Source organism: Calonectris borealis, chromosome 1 (genome assembly GCF_964195595.1).
Source record: "Calonectris borealis chromosome 1, bCalBor7.hap1.2, whole genome shotgun sequence".
Taxonomy (NCBI): Eukaryota; Metazoa; Chordata; class Aves; order Procellariiformes; family Procellariidae; genus Calonectris; species Calonectris borealis.
The window spans coordinates 38393608-38414412 of record NC_134312.1 but is presented as its reverse complement, the minus strand read 5'-3'; the positions used below and the strand labels follow the sequence as shown (position 1 = coordinate 38414412).

Genomic DNA, 20805 nt, shown 5'->3' with positions numbered 1-20805 from the left:
AAATATATTCTTCAAGGAAAAGAAGTTGAAATCAGACAAGTAACTTGTGCTATGCTTCCACTTAAGAACGACCAGCTGGTAACTGCAAAGTTACCAAGGCAGGAAGCAATCACCATTAAAGCATACCGTCTTGCCTTTCTAAGCCTCAAACTCTTGTTTCACCCAGTTTGAGCTTATACAGAGATTAACAGTTCCACATGCTATTCAAACAGAAGATGAAGCTCCTACTGACCATAGTTCATCAAGCACAAAAACAAAAGGAAAAAAAGTATCCTGGGAAACCTGACACAGAATTGAAAGTCTAGGTTGTAAACGTCATCATATTGATGTTGAAAACACACCAAGAACAGGTAGCTCTTGAAGGGGCACACTGCTCCATATACAGTTCTACAAAAAGTAAAGGTCTTCCAAAACAAAGAGTACTTTCCACTACTTCTAGTGATGCATTTGCATAGAGAATTTGGAAGAAATCTCAATCTGGGAAGAATTTTGTGCATTTTGAAATCCTGCAGTTCAACTTTCTATACCAAGGCATAGTAAAAGACAAGTACCATCTTAAACAGTGTCCAAAATACATAATTCCATCTACATGGTGTAATTACACCCACTCCCTGCCCCTGATATTGCAGCTGTTTACACAGCATTTCTGCTTGCATCTGAAGGAAACTCAGCAACAGCCTCTGATAATGCTAACCAATTTGACTTCTTATAAGGCACTCCCATGCGTAAAGGTATTTACAAAACATCAAGAGTTGCCTCCCCAACAGCTTATTGACAATATCTTGACTCCTGAATCATCACCATGATTATTAAGCTGATCATTTAATTTAATTATAAATGGGAAAAATAAGAGAAATAAAGGTGGACACACTAGATCAAATTCATGGCAAGATTTCTCACTTAGGAGAAATGGAGGATACAAGAGAAACTAAGGACCAACTTATAAACCAGGGGTCCCCTAACCTTTGCCAAGTGTAATTGCATCCCGATAAGTAACTAAAAAAAAGGTTTTATAACAAAAAAGAAAATTATTTGTAAAACAATGTAATTTTTATTACCTGCACAAACTTCCACAGCACTATTGGCAGCAGCCAGATGCTGACCCACTTCTTTGAAAGGCAAGTTTGAAGTGGGAATGATTACCATTTCATTGCTCCTACAGGTAGCAATGGTAAGGAACACATTTCTACAATTACAACCAACAAATGATGTATAAAACAGTGGGGCAACGAAAATGCTTTCCGAGTGAAGAAGAAAGCTTGACACTCTGAAATTTTGCGAACAACAGTTTGTCCACGTGCGTGAGCTCAGAAGAAAATTAAGCGTGCTACCTACCCAACAGCAATAAGCACTTCAGCTTCCTCTGACACAGCAAATGGAAAAAAAAAATACAAAACCACCTAAACACAGGGACTGGTTTTCAGACATCTGAATACTTGATTCAGATATCAGATTAATTAAAACTGATGGAAGCAGAAGATGTTCAAGCACTCTTGTAAACCAAGCCCTACACCACTTCATGGTTTCATTCTATAGGTGCAAATTCTCAGACGTTGCCTACTAGATTATCAAGCTACCAACTTTACAAAGCTTCTATGTATTTCATTCATTAACTCAGCAGAACATTCCCAGTACACTAAACTTTTAATCTAAATAGCCTAAAATAGGATTAGAGAAACACAGCCAAGACTCTAGATGACTGCCAACCTCCCAGTTTGATCATTAGTTATCCAGACAGGATAATTATGTAATTATGGTCTCTTTCCAATGTCAATCTTATTGAGCATACAGGAAATCTTGATTATATGGTTTTAGATTGGAGAGGGTGGGGCATGAGACAACAGTGTGCACCTGACAAACACATATTTTAGCACTCATGAAAGCCATGGAACAAACACAAATGCAATACTTCCATGCCTGCAAAGATGCAAACTGAAAACTGTCAGCTGCAATTCTACATACGCTAGGACAGTACAACAATTAAGTGAAGGCAATGGTGTTGTTATACTCGGACTTTCCCAGCATGACAATCCCAGTGTAAGGTCAATCTCACATGTGAGCAGCTTCATATTTAGATAAATTGTAACACCGACTTTATGAAGCAATCCAGATGAGATGTCAATGTTTGCCTCTCCTTCACAAATACATAGTGGTTAAAGAGATAAAAAAGGACTCTCCTCCAAAATTATCACAAAAATTTAACAGTCCTTGTAACAGTCCTTGTAATTCGTTATTTTAACTTACACTATAGGATTTCCACAAAATCCCTCTGAAGTTATTGCTTATTGGTTAACTTTCCACAAAATCACTAAATGAGATACATTTTATATAAGATGTTAATATAGTTTAGGATGCCTGATACCTTAAGAGGCAAGTATGCTAAACAGAACTGCAGCAATTTATCAGCTGCATATGCAATTAACAGCTGTTAATCAATCTGCATCTACTTACCACATAACCTTGATTAACTTGAGTTAATAGGGCCACACCTTACCTATTCTGTTCTGAATCCACCCTTCTTTCTTTTGTCCAGGATCTAAGCTCTTACTAAATCCTCCCACTTGCTCCAGCCACAGATGTAAGTTTTCATCTACTCCAACATGTCTAAGATATTTCAATATATTACATCAACATTATTGGTTCAAAAGGTTGCTGGACAGTTCTTAAAATATATAAGAATAGTTTTAAGAGTAACAAGTTCTTGTTCTACCAAACCAAGCATTAATTTAATAACTAATTGCTAATAGAAGAGTTTATGTGAACATACACTTCCAAGGCTCCTCCTCAAAAAAGGTTCAAGACCTCTACCATACAGCAACAATTACCAGTCTTGAAAGTGGCCTATCTATCAAGCTCATGTTTTTATGAGCTTCAGAGAACAAATTCTCATCTACTTATACTACAAAGCTAAAAACTATAGAGATAATTCTCTAAAACAGGAATCCTGACTGTTGTCCCAGGGGACCTTCTCTGCAGGTTAGTCAACCAACCAACAACCACATTTGCTGCCCTCAAATAAGGAGGGAGTGATGCAACAAACTACCTGGACATGGCAATCTCATTATCCATTAGAACTCCCTAGACAGCAGCAAAACTGTAAAAAGCACTGGCCACGTGTGAATACTAGCTGCAGGATAAAAAAAAGCAACAGTATTTTAATGGAAGAAAAACCTCAAAAACTTTACAAAGGGAACCATACCAACTCCCCAAAACACTGTAATAGCTAAACATTCTGCTTGAAAGTTTGATACATTGGGAGAAGAGCTTTATTCCTGGCAAGGTGTAATGATAAAAGGATTCTTTGGCCAGACATGGAAGGTAACAAAAAGTAAGCACACTAAGGGACATCATCTTCATACGAAACTTGATTTCAGAACAGGCAGGGATATACTATTTAAATTCCATTTTTAAGAAGTGAGCTTATTTAAATGCTAGTTAATCAAGAACAAGACAGTAAGATTACCAAAAAGTCTGCGAAAGAAATCAAAGCAGCATATAAATATTGTTCTAGTTAACTGAAAAGACTACTAATGACCCTTAGAAGTAACTAATTTACACATATTACTGTTGGGACAAGCTGTAAATGACGACTTACAGACTACTAGAATTCCTCAGAATGGCAGAACTGGTCAGTCTCAAACAACAAAAAGTCACCAATACAAAGCTAAGGGTCACAGCACAGCTCTAAAGCATTCCACTCAAAGCTGTGAACACAACGCACATACCTAGCCATCTCACAGAGATGCTCAATTTTAGGAACCCAAGCACAGTTCAGTGTCAACATACAAGGTTAATTTTCACTAGAATACAGAAGCTTTCATCTTTAAAGTAACAATAAAACCACTCACCACCCCCACCCCCATTTTCCTCCCTAATACATTGATAACAATTGCAGACAGACACAGTATTTGCAAGGGTTTAGTTTTCTTCAGTAAGACAAACAGGGAGCACAAAGTGGGATTTCTCCTCTTTTTCAAAGCATGGTTTAACAGACATGAAGTTGCAGCCTAACTGCAGACATTCATGAATGCTTAAGTCAGCTTTTATAGAGTCTTAATGGTACAAGTTCCAAAGAGTGAAATAGATTCACATGCAGTCATACCTAGAAAGAAGACATGCACAAATAAAAATACCTTTGCTTAGGACATAAGCTAGAACCACTTCACTAACATGGGACCAAAATAAGGGATTCAGTTACCTTCTGGTCACCAAATTGGGATGCCAAAAAATAGCTAGTCATTCCACTACAGCTATCTCCTAGATGCTGTGGCACCTTGCCCTGAACAGCGTTACCATTCTTGCAGTTTCAGTATTTATTCAACAGATAACATCAAAACTGAAGTATGAAGGAACAGTCACAGCAGGACAAACCAAGGATTCAACTAGCCTAGAATCCTGCCTCCAGCAGTACCAAGAAGTTTTACTCTTTTAAGAGACACCTGTCCCTAACTGGAAAACAGTTTTTCTGCTTACTCTGAACTTGCCACTTGCTAACTTGAGAAATTCCTCCTTGTATTCGAGGAAACAGTGAGTAATCAGACCCTATTCACCTTCTCCATAATACTCATGCCTTTACTTCATTCCTCAGTCCTCGCTCTTCCACAATCAAGAGTCTTATTCCTCCTTGCTATGAAAGCCATACCATGCTTTTATCGTATTACTCTCTGAACCTTTTTGCAGCTCTGCTACGTCCTTTCTGAGGTTGGGGACCAGAGTTGGACACTACTCAAAATAAAGGAGCACCATGGATTATTAGTGCCATACTGATATTCTCAAATAAATCCTCTCAAACATACTTCTCAATTCCCTTCCTAAAAAATAGAAAATCCTACCATTATGTTTCCTTCTTGACCACTACTGAATATTAAGCTAACATTTTTAACAGAAACATTGTAATGCCATAATCTATTTCTGAACATACAAATAATCTGGTTTTATAAATGAAAAAGCAACTTTCCAATGCAACTTTTTAAGGAGCTGTAAAGCCACAGCTGCAGAAACAAGAATGATCCCAATTAACCTGTAAGCACTTAATTTCTCAATGTGATGATACCAAAAGTGCCAAATACCATCCACACAAGGATTCAGAGACTGTACACTCCAACACACACTTCCAAGATAGCAACTTCTGCAGAAGCAAGAATGTTCCTCCTTGCAAACAGAAAAGTACTTTACTTTTCTCCTCTCCACCCATCATGTCACAAGCAGACTAATCCCAAAATAGAAGCAGTTATTTCTTCCAAAATTTGTCCTGTAAAGGTGTGTTCAGTAAGTGGATAACCTAATACTTTCCATTAGAATTTTTTCTTCGCAAAAAAAAAAAAAAAACATTAGCTGGATAATATATTGTTAACAGAGGAAGCAACAATACTGGAAGCACTGCTGCCCAAAATGGGCCTTTAGCCCAGCCTTTTTCTACATGACCTTGGAAACAAGTTCTCAATAATTTTACCATCCACATACTTTCAACATCAACTCACAGATCTGTAACTTTTTTCGGCAAGTTTGGGGTCAAGTACTGATTCCACCCAGTGACATACTGTGCATGTGTCAAGGACAATTCTATTACTCACCGCTCAAAACAAATGAGCAGTTTTGCAAGACCTCCATCTCCAGACTGCACTAATTCAGGTAGAAACCACTTTGAATCAGTAGGCTAAATCTCTATGCTTTAATATTAAGACACCAAGTCATATGTCAAGCTGAGCAATTCCTTCACTACACATCATCTTTGTGTGCTTTGGAAAAAGTTTTTATATTTCTAAATCAGTACACCATTACAGTTTGAACAGTCCTTGGCCATGCCAATTTTGAATGGCAGCACAGTCTGCCACAAGGATTACAGAATTCTAAAACCAGCTGAATCTTTCCTTAACATCAAGTCAGTTTTTCAACTGCCTCAGTTTAGAGAGCTTTTATTGATATTTTTTCCCCAATATCATTTGAATTCATTCTATTTGTGAATAGGTGATATAAAGGTTTATGATATAACCAAACTATTTCATAATCACTTTTTTTTTAAAACAAAACCCTCCTCTAAAAGAATTAAAACTATCATATTTGTTATAGACATTTCAGTTCAGACACATTTTCTATCAGCTCTGAAAACAGCAGTCTTCATTATTTTAGGTAAAAGGGTGGGAAATACCGAATTTTTCTTTGGAATTCTTCACTGCTTGTTAAAAAAAAAAATCCTCCATATCTTATCCATTTCTAGAAACGCTCAAATCTACTCCTGCCTATTTAAATACGGGTTAGAATAGACCTGAATGTTGAAAGATGCTCTTAGGAGAGTCATGTCAATTCAGTCCATATTTAAGAAGACAAAGTAGTGTTTTGGGAGAGCTTCTCATCAGATTATTCAGTTTCACTAGAATAAAAATACTAGTTTCATTCTAGTACTTGTATTAATGACTGAAAACCTAGAAATCATACGTTTGTGCTTAAAAGATTTAAGTAAAATATTTTAATCTGTGTAGTGCCTGTAGGTATCCCAGTACTGCAAAACTGAAATGGAATAGTTGTCTGTAAGTCAGTTCTTAAGAACGTCACCTTTTTCAAGCGAAGACTGTTATAAAATAAATCCAGAACTGAAACAGTTGCCAAGACATCAAAGCTGACTTTAGAGGAAGTTTTCATCATATTATTGCCACATTCACTCCATGAATACTGCTGTCGTCTAGAATCTAAACTGAAATACCCATTTCAAACAGAGCTGATACCTCAGACTAACACCTGCAACTATTAACAAAGAGACTGCCTTTCCTCCTTTCTGGTCTCCTGCTTCCTAAATATCACCATCAACCATAGCAAGACTCAGGGAACTAAAAAAAAAAACCTACAGAGCTATAGTACAGACACTGCTTGTTTCAAAAGGAAGAATGTGCAACCTGCCTGTGTGTATGAAAAAAGCATGAAAGTTCACTTTTTCTACTAGAAGACCCTGTGAAAATAATTGTATGCAACAGATGAAGGAACAAGTAAATGAGCCCAAACAAGAACCGATGCAGCCACACCAAGAAACAGAACAAGCTTTAGAATGCCACTATCAGCAAGAAAATAATACTGCATTGTAATTCCCCAATTCCATAGACAGATGAGAAATTTGGGCAGAAAAGATTTGGGCAGTGTTTCATACCCCTAACTCGGGGGGGAGGAGGGCGGGGGGGGGAGGTGTCATCAGAACTAGCAAGTGCCAGTCACCAAACACTCCAGACAATCCTTTCAGCTGCTACACCCACCCAGGAACTGGTCTTCACCCCAAATTCTATCTCCTCTATGCCTACATTAATCTCAATAAAGCATACTCAGTACAAGAGCAGACTTAAGCAAGAGCACATTAAGCTGCTAGGTTATTTACAAAATCATTTTTCATGATCTGTATTTGTGGAAAGCTAAAACGATTCTTGAAATAAAGTATCCTCTTCTCCAGTTTTATTTCTACCAGTGTAAGGAAATGTTTTATAGCAACAGAATTTGCACACACACTCTTTTACATTATATTACAAAACATACTATATTTCAATGAAGAAACAGCTGTCTGTGTTCTATTAGGAAAAACGGCTCAGAAGTGCACCTACCATGCATTGTAAAAATTAGGTAATATTACATTCCTTGCACACACACACACACAGAATCTCCATTATAGGCTAGTGTTTATATGTAGGAAAAAGAAAGAAAAAAAAAACACACTATGTCTGCTTTAATCAGCAGTTGCAAAACCAGGAGAAATGTTAGACTTCAGACGCTTCCCAGCATTTTACAATGGGTAGAGAATACCTTCACTTGCAAGGGAATCAGAATAGGCTTCTGTAATAGCTCTTCTCCCATCTTCTGTGCTCCCTCCCAAATATTTTAGCTCCTGATACTTTATAAGGTCAAAAAACACCCACAACTTCAATAGATGAACACAAATGAAAAAAAGCAGGGGGAAACTCCACCTTGAAAACATGGCATTACAAGCAGCAAAATGTTAAATTAGGAAGTGGTCTGCTTTCCTCAAACTCCAAAGTTCAGGATGGAAAGCAAACTCAAAGCAAGTGTTATTAAAACACAGAAGGTTTAAGAATCAATAGGAATCTGCAATTAAATATTAAAACTACAGTCACTCTGCCAAGGGGCCCAGTCTGGATAGAAACACTCCTGTGATATTGCACAAGCAGGAAAGATTCCTGTCTTGAAGAGTTTCCAATGTAAAAATACCCAGTTATAACCTCGTCTTCCAGATAGACTTCAGTTACAAAGTATTAGTAATATACTATAATAGGATGAACAGTTTACAGCATCCAAAGATAACATTCAAACAGAGAGCACTGGCAGGAGAACTCTGAAGATATCAGAAGTATCCATATTAGCTAAATAGAAGGAGGAAAACTGCCCACCACGTATAGCTGAAGTTTATAGAGCTCAAAATCAGGATGAGCTCAGCAGTAATTCAAGACATAACACCACTTGACTGGAAATGAATAAAAAGTAGGCAATATTCAGTAACTTCCATTTTTACTCAGGTGGACTAAGACTCTAAAGAGTTGGCAAACCTTGCAGGTTGTCTACCACACCAGCTGCATTTGTTTGATAGCATAAACTGGCTGGCTCAAATAAAAATTATCTGAAGGAACTATCACACAGCCATACATCACCATTATCCTTATATATATGCCTTGCCATTGGCTCCTATACTCAGCTGAAGAGTCTGCTTGAACTAAGACTTCCAATATCATAATTGTTTATTAATTAAACAGGTTATACCTATTAGTTAAAGAGTTAGGTCATCAGCTCATGGATTAAGCTGATGAATCTTCCAGCAGTATTGTGTGCAATTCTCCTGAGCCAGGTGGATCTAAGGAGGAGAAAGAACCTATCTTGGCAAGAAACTCATCTGCCATACAGAAACAGCAAAAAAAGAGGATGAAAAGGAAGAACAAGTGACTCTTACTGAGATCGCAAACACTGTGGACAATAAAGCCTTACCACACCATTGGCTATTTGTAGAGACATGAGAACTCTGTAGTAAGTCAGTCACTACTGACTTACTAGGTGCTTAAACTACAAAACAAAGTTTACAAAACAAGATCTTAACTCTCCTTCCTCAAACCATTTATCTCGTGCTTAAGGAAGCATAGCTGGCCATATAGCTAGTAGTCTGATGCCAAGGTTTGTGTAAGAAGCTCAGTACACTCCCATCTCCTGAATGGCAAAGAACATCATATGCTAATTCATTCCCTTACAGAAGGGACAGGCAGACCCTATTTGGCCTTTGGTCTTCAAATCACCAGGTCAGCTCCTTCCCAGGGCTGCTACTTCCATGTGATTTCCCTCCACAGTTTGCTCTCCCTCCAAAGGAATGACTTTAATACCACACATCCTACGCAGCAGAATAAAACAAGTCTGCTGCATGTGCACTTGTACTCAATCTGCACATTTTTGGTTTTAGTTCATAAGCAGCACCTTTAGCTGGAGGTCAAGAGAAAAAAAGCTATAAATCAAAAAAATGCATTAGCCACTGCATTGTCCATTTCCAAAGTACACAGACACGTTAGTGCCCAATGTAAACACGGTAAAAAAAAGTCTACAGCATTTTTGCAGGGAGTACCACCTTTGATGGAAGTCAAACTTAACAGACACTGGTCATAATACACTGAGGATCACCAAGTAAGACTGCATATACATCTGCCCATTCTGAACGAATGAGCTCTCAGGAGTACACAAAAGGCTGGTATTTATGGTTTTCAATGAGAAATTAAAAACTACTAGCTCAAAGGACAGCTCTGTACTGTACAGACAGTACAACAGTATGGCTCTTTCAGATGTTCGCAACGCTCCATTTTATTTTTCTCTGAGTTTATATTAAGATGAACATGTGTTTGCTATTATATACAAAATACAAAGTACCCAAACATGAATATATCCTTTAGATACAGCTCAGATTCCCCATCTCCCACAGTGATTTAGGAACACCTTTATCCAAAGCTGCTTTTGCATAAGCAGTACTTCACACTCTTACAGATAAGAGAAACAAAACCCAAAACCAAGTAGTGAGACAGCATAAAGTTACTTTGACCCAAAAAAAAAAGCGTGCGCCTTTTCAGCTTTTTCCTTGACATACACTACGCCTCTCACCTCCCGAAGCTTCCTTGGATCACATCAGGTGCACATCAGGCACAAATCCATACAGAAACAGACTAGGACGAACGTCATACTCTCCTCTTTTTTCAAGATCCCACCAAGAAATTTCATAAATCATTTTCTCTTATTTACAAAGTAACAGTAAACCATTTCCACGGAATTTGCAAGAATGAGAAACAGCACAAGCAAGACTGCCAGACTGGCCCTTCCCCAATAATTCGGTTTGACTGTGGATTTCCATAGCTTGAAAGAGGCCTCTCAGGGGTTTGTCACACATGCACCACCCAATCTGTCACTCAACAAAATTAACAAATACCCTCTTTGGTTGTCTGAAGCATGACACCTGAAAAAGACCAAACAGCACACTAAACTTTTAGACATAGGTCAAATGCCAGAGATGAACAGAAAAATTTCATGATGAATGTTTTACCATTTCCCAGAAAATATCCTGGGAATTAAAAAAAAAAAAAACCAAACCATAAAACACCACAACCAAGAGCTGTTTCAGGCAACACTCACAAAAAAACCAGAACAAAACAAACAAAAAAAAAAAAATCACACATCTACCTTTTGATATTTGAAACCCCTCATTCACAGTAAATGCTCAATATCTATTGACAGGTTTCAGATTAGTTCTAGCTAGACTTCTGTTCTCTATGACCAACAATATCTACATATTCAGATAAAAATTTGTTTGATGAAGTTGTGCTGCAAGATATGGGAATACTGGACATGAGGGGCTCGTGTTGTGCAGTTTGATGATACTGAACAGACACTGGGAAAAGTATTACTGAATGAGTGTGCTGTGGAATGTTGCATTGTGTGACTACATAATGAGATGAGTATTGAGGGGACAGATGGTTAAGGTGAGTGGCTTTGATACACAGCCTATTGAAAAATATCCAAAAGCTAACATAAGCGGTCATGAAGTCAATGGACAGTCTGAGGCTTCTCCAATGAGCAATTCAGAGATTTAACTAACCTTCAAAGAAACACTTTTCTGTGGAGAAAAGGAAAATTAAGATCTAGATGTGGCCTTAAAAATCTAGTCTGGAATAACACTACATTTATCCAATTCATCCCAGCAGTTCTCTCGTGATAAAGTTTTGTTCAGTTGACTGCCTAGCAAGGACAGGCTGATGCTGCATTTACCCAAGACGCCGTGAGCCCAAGTGTAAAAGTTTCTTGTACTTTTTCAATGAAGAAAAGGTTAAGGGGATGTGACCTATATATAAATCTTGTATTAAGACTTAAGTGAATAAAGGCAGTATGAAAGAAGTCTTAGTATGTATATAAAACAATTATTTTCTAATAAGCTGTCTTTCAATTTTTAGTTAAGTAAATGGCCTTCTCTAAGACAGAGAAAAACTGGCCTAGGAATTGGTCTACAATCCTTCATTTACGTACAGACCTATTTCTTACTTATCTAGCACAGCATCATTAGAATTCAATGGATCTTGTAGACTACTTAGTAAGTTTTAATGCCACTTAATTCAATGTTTAGACCTCTCTTTTTAAGCCCCCACACCTCTCCTCCTCCCCACATTAAACAACCTTCTGTATCAATTCAGTCTGTTACTCAGAGTTCATTTAAAGCAGCTAAAGGAATCCAAGATTCTAAAAAGGCAGCTTTATTCAAGATACCTGTGTTACAATATGACCCTCAGTAAGCAGAAAATTTGATCCTTTCCTCTGCAAAAAGAATTCATCTCTGCAAAACACCAGACATAACAGCACATCTCCTCCAACAACTGGAACAAACCTTCTACACAGAAGGAACCTATATGAGATCAGCTTTAAGCTGTGCAACGGTACTTCAATCTATTCTTGCATCCATCAGTATTCTGCTTCCTTCCGTCAGTAACACTGCTTCTTTTCTAAGTTTTTCTAAATCAGAATTCCTCAGTGGACAGAAGCCATCAAGGTTACTTTGATCAGTGGCAGTGACACCATGTCCTTATTTATTATAATCACAGCAAAGGCCTTGCCACCTTCTCCCACAACTCTAGACCTACCAGCAGCAACAGTAGGAGCCAAGAAAGAAGAGTAAGGACAAAGATATTACTACTGAAGTTCTTAGCAAACATGAGAGTCCCCTGAAAATGATTTTTTCTTATTATTATACCTTGATTTCACAATCCCTTAATAAGTCAACTTACTCCTCTCCACCTACCACAAATCACAACAGACAATTAATTTTACCAGAGAATACAAATATCCACAAGAACTTTAAAGGAGTAAGGAAAATATGTCTCATGATTACAATGGACTCTGTGCTTCTTCACAGCATTGGAACAGCACTTTCATCAACAAAAACTGATGTACTTGCTTAATAAAAAAGCTTAGGCAAGTAAATTAAGTGACCAAATAACTTTCTCAAACAGCAGCTCTGGCTTGTTCACACATTCATACTATTTCTGAAGCATAAGTCTAGAAGCATGACAGGGATCAGTTCGGTACGACTCTAGCGGTCCTGCCAGCTTAGCTGGGTAAGCAATCAAGCCAAAGTCTTGCGACCTACTACTCCCAGATGAAACACAGATGTCAACAGGAGTTAAATGTACATGATTTTTTAGAAACACAATTGGTCCCCAGGAATAGAAAGACTGCAGGCCTGATTCTCCTCTCATACTGGGACACTTAAAGATTATGAAACAGTGCAAAGTGGGGCTCCTACAAATTTAAGTCCTTGGGTACCGTGGGCTCTTCCTTAAAATATTTCCATTGCATCATTATTGCCGTATGCATCTGTCCTAAGCAGAAAGAAATCTGCACTGCACTTGAAGAACACTATTAAAGTTGGCAGAGGTTCTTAATAGAAGTAACACAAGTTTGCTTTTTTTCTTTCCCACTCCTTTCTAGTCTGCAATGCTTTATAAACATGGAAAAGTTGCAACCAGATCTGCTTTCAGATCCTAGATCATCCTTCATTTTCTCACATCAGAAACCAAATTTTCTTTTGAGAAAACTACCATGCACTATGGAATGGAGTGCAAACTTTCGATTAGTTTTTGATACCTAGTGAAAACATCCTGCCAGAGCTCTTCTGCATCCTTGCTCCCCAGGCAAGTAATTTTAGTTCTGATTTCTCATTACTTACTTCACAAAAAAGCATAGCCTACAACAGTAATGTTGAAAAAATGTCACTGTAAGAATATCTAAAGTCATGGCATAAGGAAAGTTTTGTGCGTGTCTGCAAACAGCAGCACATTTAAGGTATGAATGCCAAATAAACTAGTTTAAGTATTCTGAATAAAGTATCAAACACAGCTATCTCCTTAAAAAACAGACATTCTGAGGTTGCATCACTTTTGTTTCAAATACTGATGAACAATTTTCATATTTATACTTTATACTACAGATCTGCTGCAAAGTTAAATAGACTGTTTATTATCCTTTAGGTAGGATTTGAAGTTGTCAGCTAAGATGAACTATTTTGCACTATGTAACAATTATTTGGACTTCCCTGGGTACAAGTCTTGGCCAAATTTTTTCCTCATTTTTAAGAGTTATTTCTGATATACCATAAGGAAGACTAGAGTTTAAAAATGTCAAGAATCCTAAGGAAATTTAACTATTCTGCCTGGCTTTACCTTATGAAAGCAGCCTAGGGTTTTTTTTGATCTACTGGTCTTAATCCAAAACTCACCAAACCACAGAGGTGAGATCAGCTACAAGAGAGATTTAGTCTTTAAGATGCACATCAGGATTTTCTTTTATATCACCTAGAAGAGAAATACTTGCTAACCAGAGTTTAAAGCAATATACAGAAAGTGAAACAAAGCTATATGCTAATATGTCAATAGAAGTTGTCATATTGTCAAACACAAGTCAGAGACCCACTTGCAAAGCACAAGCAACATTATTAGCCACACAACACAGGAACTCTCCAAATCTTTTGTTTTCTCCCTTTACTATCTTCTCTTCTACAAATATTTCTTATTCAAAATTCATTTTCTTCCATTGAAGCCAACACTGTCAAGAAGAGAGACTCTTCTGAGAAGGTGATCTTAGAAGCCAAGTAGATTTGTAACAGTTGTCTGTGAAATACCACAGCACTTTAATAGTAATTTGCAGGCCTGTGAGCATAACAGTCATCTTCTTGTCTTTTATACAGCAAGTCTAACTTCTTAACAATGAAATTCCCTGCATAAAATTGCATAGAAGTCTTAACGCCTGAAAGATTTAGAAGTCGAGAACAAAGGAATGTCAATGGAATAGAATTAAACTCTTAGAACTGTGATTTGCATAAGCTTCCACTTGCAATATATGTAACTGCTAAGTCTCCCTGAATTAACATTTCAAAACCACAAGTTGTAGCAAATATAGTAAGCATTATCCTCCTAGCAGTTGTTTTGTAACAAGTATCACACAAAGACCAAAATTACTAGCAGGACAGGCTTTTGAAAGTGACATCTCTTAATAACAACGTAAGATATTAAACAAGACCCACCTGAAAGTTTCAAGATTACTTTTTGTTGCTGTTGTTTTGCCACATCAACCATTCCCCAGGCAAAGTACTGGAGCAGAAACAGTGAGAGTAACTTAAATGCAACCTATTTCAGATTACAACTTTAAAGAGCACCTGTACTAGTGCCCTCAACTTTCAGAAAGTAAACCAGACCTGAAAGCAACATCTACTGACCTGATATTGTTACCAACTTTCCATGAAAAATAACTTTAGAACTAACTCCCAGGAGCAGCCACTTGAGATGCTCAGAGTAACATCACAAAACAAAACCAAATAAGTTGGAAGAGATACCCAACTCTTCAGGGTTTGAAGAGCCCTAGGAAGTAGACAAAAGTCAATTATACTGTTTTCCCGACAAAATACTAGGCTGGCTTGGCAAGAAGTTGATACAATTCCACGGTATTCTGAAGGCAGGTGCAAGCAAAGCATGCTTTACAGCAAGAGCCACATGATTGAGGTTACCAGCACCAAGCCCAAACTGATCTTTCTTTTCACATACGACACTGTCAGAGAGAGCAAGCACAATATGGGCTTATGCATTAGTTGGTCTTTTATGCAAGCTTAAAGAGTAGTTTAATTTCAATGGTTCAAGACGCTTTAGGAAAAGCCCCAGAGATATTTATCTGCATTTTAGACAGCTAAACGCATAAAAACCTTACCTCAGGTGGCCATATGTAGGTTGGATACAGAAGAATTAGTCCAATTCTGATTTGTCTTTGAACATTTTATGCTGCATGTGTGGAAAAACTAAAGCACTTCATAGCTATTTTAGAGCTCTGAATAAGAAATCATTTGAACATTACGCACGATATAAGTGATAATCCTCTTCTGAAGTTTTCTGCTTACTACTTCTCATCTATATTTTACCTGGCCTAAATTCAACCCCAACACCTAGTTTTAAGTCTCCCCCATTACACACACCTCCTCTGTTCTCAGGTTACAACCTGACAAATATTTTAAGTGCTGATATTGGGTGTACTTGGTAATAAATATTTTTCAGTGTCACATACATAATATCACTTTATTTTGATTGAATTTCATTTTAGGTAAGGAACAATTAAGACAACCAACATTAAGCTCATTGTGCATCATTCCCTGCAAAGTTAAAATAAGAAGCCACCCAAATATAAAAATAACTGCCTTTTGTGTTTTCTTACAGTAACTATGACAATTATGGAGATGGGTATAGTGCAACTCCACTGAACCCTAAAACCTTTTATGATAATAGTTTGAAGTTGAAAATAACTGAGTTTTCACAATCGAATCACTCTCAGCCAACAGAATCTTACCTACAGCCATCTGAAAGACAGAAAAAACTCAGTATCCAATCACCTAACTGAAAGGTTGTTTCTTGAGATACACTATTATTTTTTAATAAAAAAGTATGAATCAGTTCTGCTTCTATAAAGAAAACAGACGATACACCCACACAATCATAAGAGCCAAAGGACTCACTCAGATGATGTTTAAGCTTAGGGAAGCATCTAATAGCTGACAGGTTTCTTTCCCTTCCCAGTAGCAATCAGTGTTTATTGGCCTGTCTTGTCTGTTCTTGCCTGTTCTACAGACCTACCATATTTTTGTTGCAAATGCCCATTTGAGAAGTAAGAATTTAGTGAGCACATGCTGAGCATATGGGCAAGGTAATTCCCACATTACTTAAAAGAATCGGCCTGCTCTTCTTCCTATCAAAGGAGCTAGCCACAAAACCTCCTCTTCGCTTCTTCCAATGGGCCCTATTTCCCCTGTTCCCATCAGTTATGTTGCAAAGCCTGGGGCTGTGGGGAAGGAGGACAGAGGAAATATGAGTGCCACTGCCAGAACAATTCTTCAGGAAAGCCACTTTCAGGAGTTCCACTGAAAAGACAACAAATAGGAACAGGCCAAGAACTGACTTAATTGAACTATCAAGTGACACTGGGATACCAGACCTTTGGCTGGGCAGCCTAACCTAAGCAAAAGGGCAGAAGAGAACGATTTTACCTGTATATCATTTCCAGCTGGGTTAATTTTTTAAGAGCAATATACTCAACACAGTGATCCCACATGCTCTATAGGAAAGTTCACACATTCAAACCAAAGTTTTTTTCCAAGACAAAAAGTTCAGAGTGGATTTCTTTTCACAGTATTATTGCTATCTGCACAGCTGAGACATTCAACTTTATCAATCAGCATGGCAGGCAAGTTTTAACTCAACCACTGAATTTGACAGTCAGAAAGTTTACCCCAGCAGGCTGACAGACCTTCTCTCTTAAAAATCATCAGATTTCAAGGCTAGAAAAAAAAAAAAACATCTAATACATGTTAGTAGAATTACACAGCTTATCAGTACATAGTAAAATTTATGTCTCTAGCAGTTATGGCCAGAAGTTAACCACAGAATATGAGTATGAGTAGTCCCAACAGTCACACTACACTGTATCTAATTTTAGCCCACCTGCGTATATTCACTGCCTTCCCAAAAAACAAAAGTAAATGGTAGTTAAGAGCCACGTGGACGGCAATGAAACCATTGCAAATGCTTAAGTCCTTGCTGCTACTGTCCTTCCTAAACACTAAATCCTTTACTCCCCCCCTCAAAGAGCGTAAAACAGAATTAAGAACTATTCTGCTACCATAATGTAATGAATAACGTTCGGGGGGAGGCGGGGGGGGGGGGCGCGGGGAAGCAGCCCACACTGCTATTTCTGCCCTGTAACATCTAGCAGATCCCAATCTAACAGTGGGATCACTCCTTACAAGGCAGTGTATACATGCCTACACACGAGTGTATCAATCCTCTACTATCTATACAAAAACATGCACATGTACGCACCCCACATGCCTTCCTCAATCATTTCAAGAAAAATGCAAGTCCCCAAGGACCTTCTAATGCTCTCAAGTCCCAAAACTAGCTTTTTGCATGATTTTTCATTGCTCCTGATGACAAATTAAGACAGCAGTGCCATGATTTTTCCTTCTGATGTTAGAATCTCCGCTGTCCATTTCAGAGCAGCCAAGAATTGAATTAGCATGAATCACCACCCTTAGGTGGTACGTTTCCATTTTCGTATGCTTTGTGAATAGAAAATGGTAGTTTCTAAATCCATTCCCAGAAGTTACTTTCACATATTAAAGAAGCTCCCAAGTAATTCAGGATTAAAAAAAGAATGCTCTGAAATTCAAACTAAAGCACAACAGTATTTCATGTATAATCACATTCCCAACTAAATTTAGAAAAAAGCACTTATTAGAAAACAGTAACACAATAGGTCCGGCATTCACTGCACAAAGTTTGTTGTAGTGTGTAACATCATCTCAACCTCGCATCCTTTTCAAGCCTCAGTACACATAAATGAAAACAACCTGCTTTATTACCAAACAACTACAGTGAAATCTTAGCCCTGCAGGAATCCCAAGTATCTATATGTGCATGATTATTTCTGCGAGATTAGCATAAAGCCTTACCTCATCAATTCTCTATTAACCATACATCTGCTACATTGAACAAAAGACATCAAATTGCTTTGTGAAGAAAACATGCTAGAAAACAAGGCATCAACAAATTCCAACAGGGAATGCCAGGATTTGAGTTTATCCTCCTATGTCTTGCAAGCTTATTACACTAGCTTGCAAGGTATATACTTAAGGAAAGACAATTTCTCTGTGCTCCATCCTGTATAGAAAGATTACACCAAGGTGGAACCCAGAACTGCTCAGTAAGGGATGTCTGGGAACGCAAAGGTGAATTAACAGTTGTATGTCCAGTTGCAGAAAGAAACTGCTCTTACCCTTCACCTAATACTTACTGTTGACTCCCACATCCTCAGCTACTCCAGAACCTCTCATTCTCAGGTATGTGAATCCCAGTATCAGAAAGAACAAGCATGCAGCAGTTAAGAGGAACATGGACAGGTAATGTGCACTGAAGCCTCCAGTGGTGGATACCTCCTCTCTTTTGAACTGTTGGAGAAGCTCCTCCTCGGGCTCTGAGAGATTCTTCTTGTAGGTGTTTTTCAGGTAGGTATGATTTGAACCCGTATGATTGGAGTGGTTGAGTCTAAGGGAGGAGGTGGTTCCACCCGGGGGAAGGCTATTAGTAGCTGAATAGATCCTGGATTCAACGTTATAGCTACCAGCAGCACCGCTGAGAACATGATTATTGGTCGCTTTCCTAATGGTGCCTGGAGGGTCAGTGATTTTACTGCTGTCCACGTCTGTGAGCGGTGGCGGCAGCAACAATGCTGTAGGGGATTTCTTAGGTAGGCCAATGCGGAATCTGGGGCTGGGAGGACTAGAGTCCAGATTTTCACATCCTCCTCCTCCTGCCGCCGCCGCCTCCTCCTCCTCCCGATTTCTGCCCCTGTCTAGACTCCCGACAGCAGCCGCCTCCGCCGCCGCCCTGTCATTCGTTACTACACCAGCACCACAGCCTCCGCCAGCCCTTTCTTGGCCCGTCTCCATCACGCCAGCGCCGGCTGCAGCGCATTTGCTTGTTATGAATGGAGCAGGAGACTTGCTGAGGCTCCGTCTGGGCCGGCGAACTGCAGACTCCTCCTTCGGTACCTGCTGCTTGGCCCTCGGCCCCGCCGCCGCCTCCTCCTCCTCCGAGTCAGAATACTTGTCCCTGCTGCCGCCGTAGGAGAGGAGCCGGTTACCGTTCACGGTCCGGTTCTTCCACCGTTGCTGCTCGCTCTCCTCCTCCTCCTCCTCTTCGTCGTCCTCCTCCCCTCCTTCCTCGTCGCCGTCCCCGGGCTCCCTCACACCCTGAGCCGCCGTCGGTCTCCTGGCCGCCGCCCCCCACCAGGCGTTGGGCTTCCGCCTGGCCGCCTCCTCCGGGGGGGAGCTGTTACTCACGCCGCAGGCGCCGTGGGGGGCGGCGGGCCTCAGGCCGCGGAAGAGGGGTGAAGCCCGTTCCCTCCTGCTGCCGGCGCCGGCCTGGCTCCGGGGACTGGTTTCCACATCCGACTCGTCCGAGCTGAAGCCCAGCAGCACTTTGCCGCCCCCGGCAGGGGGTGCTGCGCGGCTCCGGCTGCTCCCGGCGGCAGCCCCGGGGAGGTACGGGTGCTCGGCGCCGACCAGCCGCGCGCCCACGCCCGGGGCCGCCCGCCCGGGGCCGCCGCCGCCCGGCGCCGCTCCGGCCCCCGTGTTATTGTTGTTGCTGTTCCGGGTCTTGTTGGCGCCGCTGCGGGCCCCAGCCCGCTCATCCTCGCGCAGCTTCTTCAGCTTCTTCAGGTAGACGGGCCGGGTGCTCTCGGTGACCGGCCCCGGGGAGAAGCCGAAGCGCCTCAGCTCCGAGAAGAGCTCCTCGTCCGTGAGCTGCGCGGCCGTCGCCATTTTCCGCTCCCCCGCCGCCGCGGCGTTTCCTACCCACGCGCCGCGCCGCGCTCCCCGCCGGAACTGACGCGTGCGCACTCGGCTGTGGCCTAGACCTGCCTGTCACCCCCGGGCGCCGCCCGCCGGGGCCGGGGCCAGACGGGGGAAGGGGGGGCGGGGCCGCGCGGCGCCGGCGGCCCCTCCCCCACCCCGCCGCCCAGTAACGGCTGGCGCGCGGGGGGCTGGCGCCGGCGCGCGCGGCGCCTCGAGCCGCCCCGGCGAGAGACGTCGGCCCGCCCGCCCTCCGTGCGGGGCCTCGCGCTGCTGCTGCGGCGACGGGGGCGTGGGCGGCCCGGCGGATCCCCCTCCGCCACCGGGTGTGGGGCGGGGGTTTTGAGGCGGGGACCGCGAGGTTAGAGGCGAGGAGGGCACCCCGAACGGGCGGGACCCCGCAGCTGCGCGCGTGGCCTGTGGGAGGCGGTTTCGCCGGGGTGGGGAAGTGGCGGCATGCGTCCCCCCCGCGGGCCTGGGGACGCCGGACTCGGAGGTGCGAGAGCGAGAGGCGGCTGGGGTTGTCGGCGGTCGCTTCTGGAGCGGGAAGGGCAGATCTAGCCGTTCAACGCCTGTGAATAGACGTTAAAACGTGATTGCTAGCCGACCGTCTGATTATTTGGGGATAAACTGCAGTGAGAAGCGTCAGACCGAACATCAAACACCTTTTAACCCCGTTTCCAGGTGACACGTAGCCTAACAATGGCCGAAGAAATCCAAAGAGCCCACGTGCGCGCCTTTCTTGGGCTCTTCCCCGAGGTGGCAGGCGGTGTGGTGTGCTTGCTTCCACCTGGGTGCTGGGTGAGCCTTCCTCTTTCAGCAGTCCGGCATCAGGACATCACTGCCGTGAGGAGACAGATGAA

The 20805-nt window shown here is 41.1% G+C and overlaps 1 protein-coding gene across 3 annotated transcripts in view; it reads right to left on the bottom strand.

Moving 5' to 3' along the window:
* LEMD3 (LEM domain containing 3) overlaps positions 1–19965 on the bottom strand; it is a 50579-nt gene extending 30614 nt beyond the window's left edge. For all 3 annotated transcript variants that reach the window (XR_012673495.1, XM_075149085.1, XM_075149096.1), the window contains exon 1: positions 18385–19965. Coding sequence is in view for 2 of the 3 variants with exons in the window: in XM_075149085.1 (XP_075005186.1) it covers positions 18385–19912 (1528 nt within the window). In the remaining variant the exon portion in view is untranslated. The remainder of the gene's footprint in view (positions 1–18384) is intronic.
* Between the last annotated feature and the right edge of the window lie 840 nt (positions 19966–20805).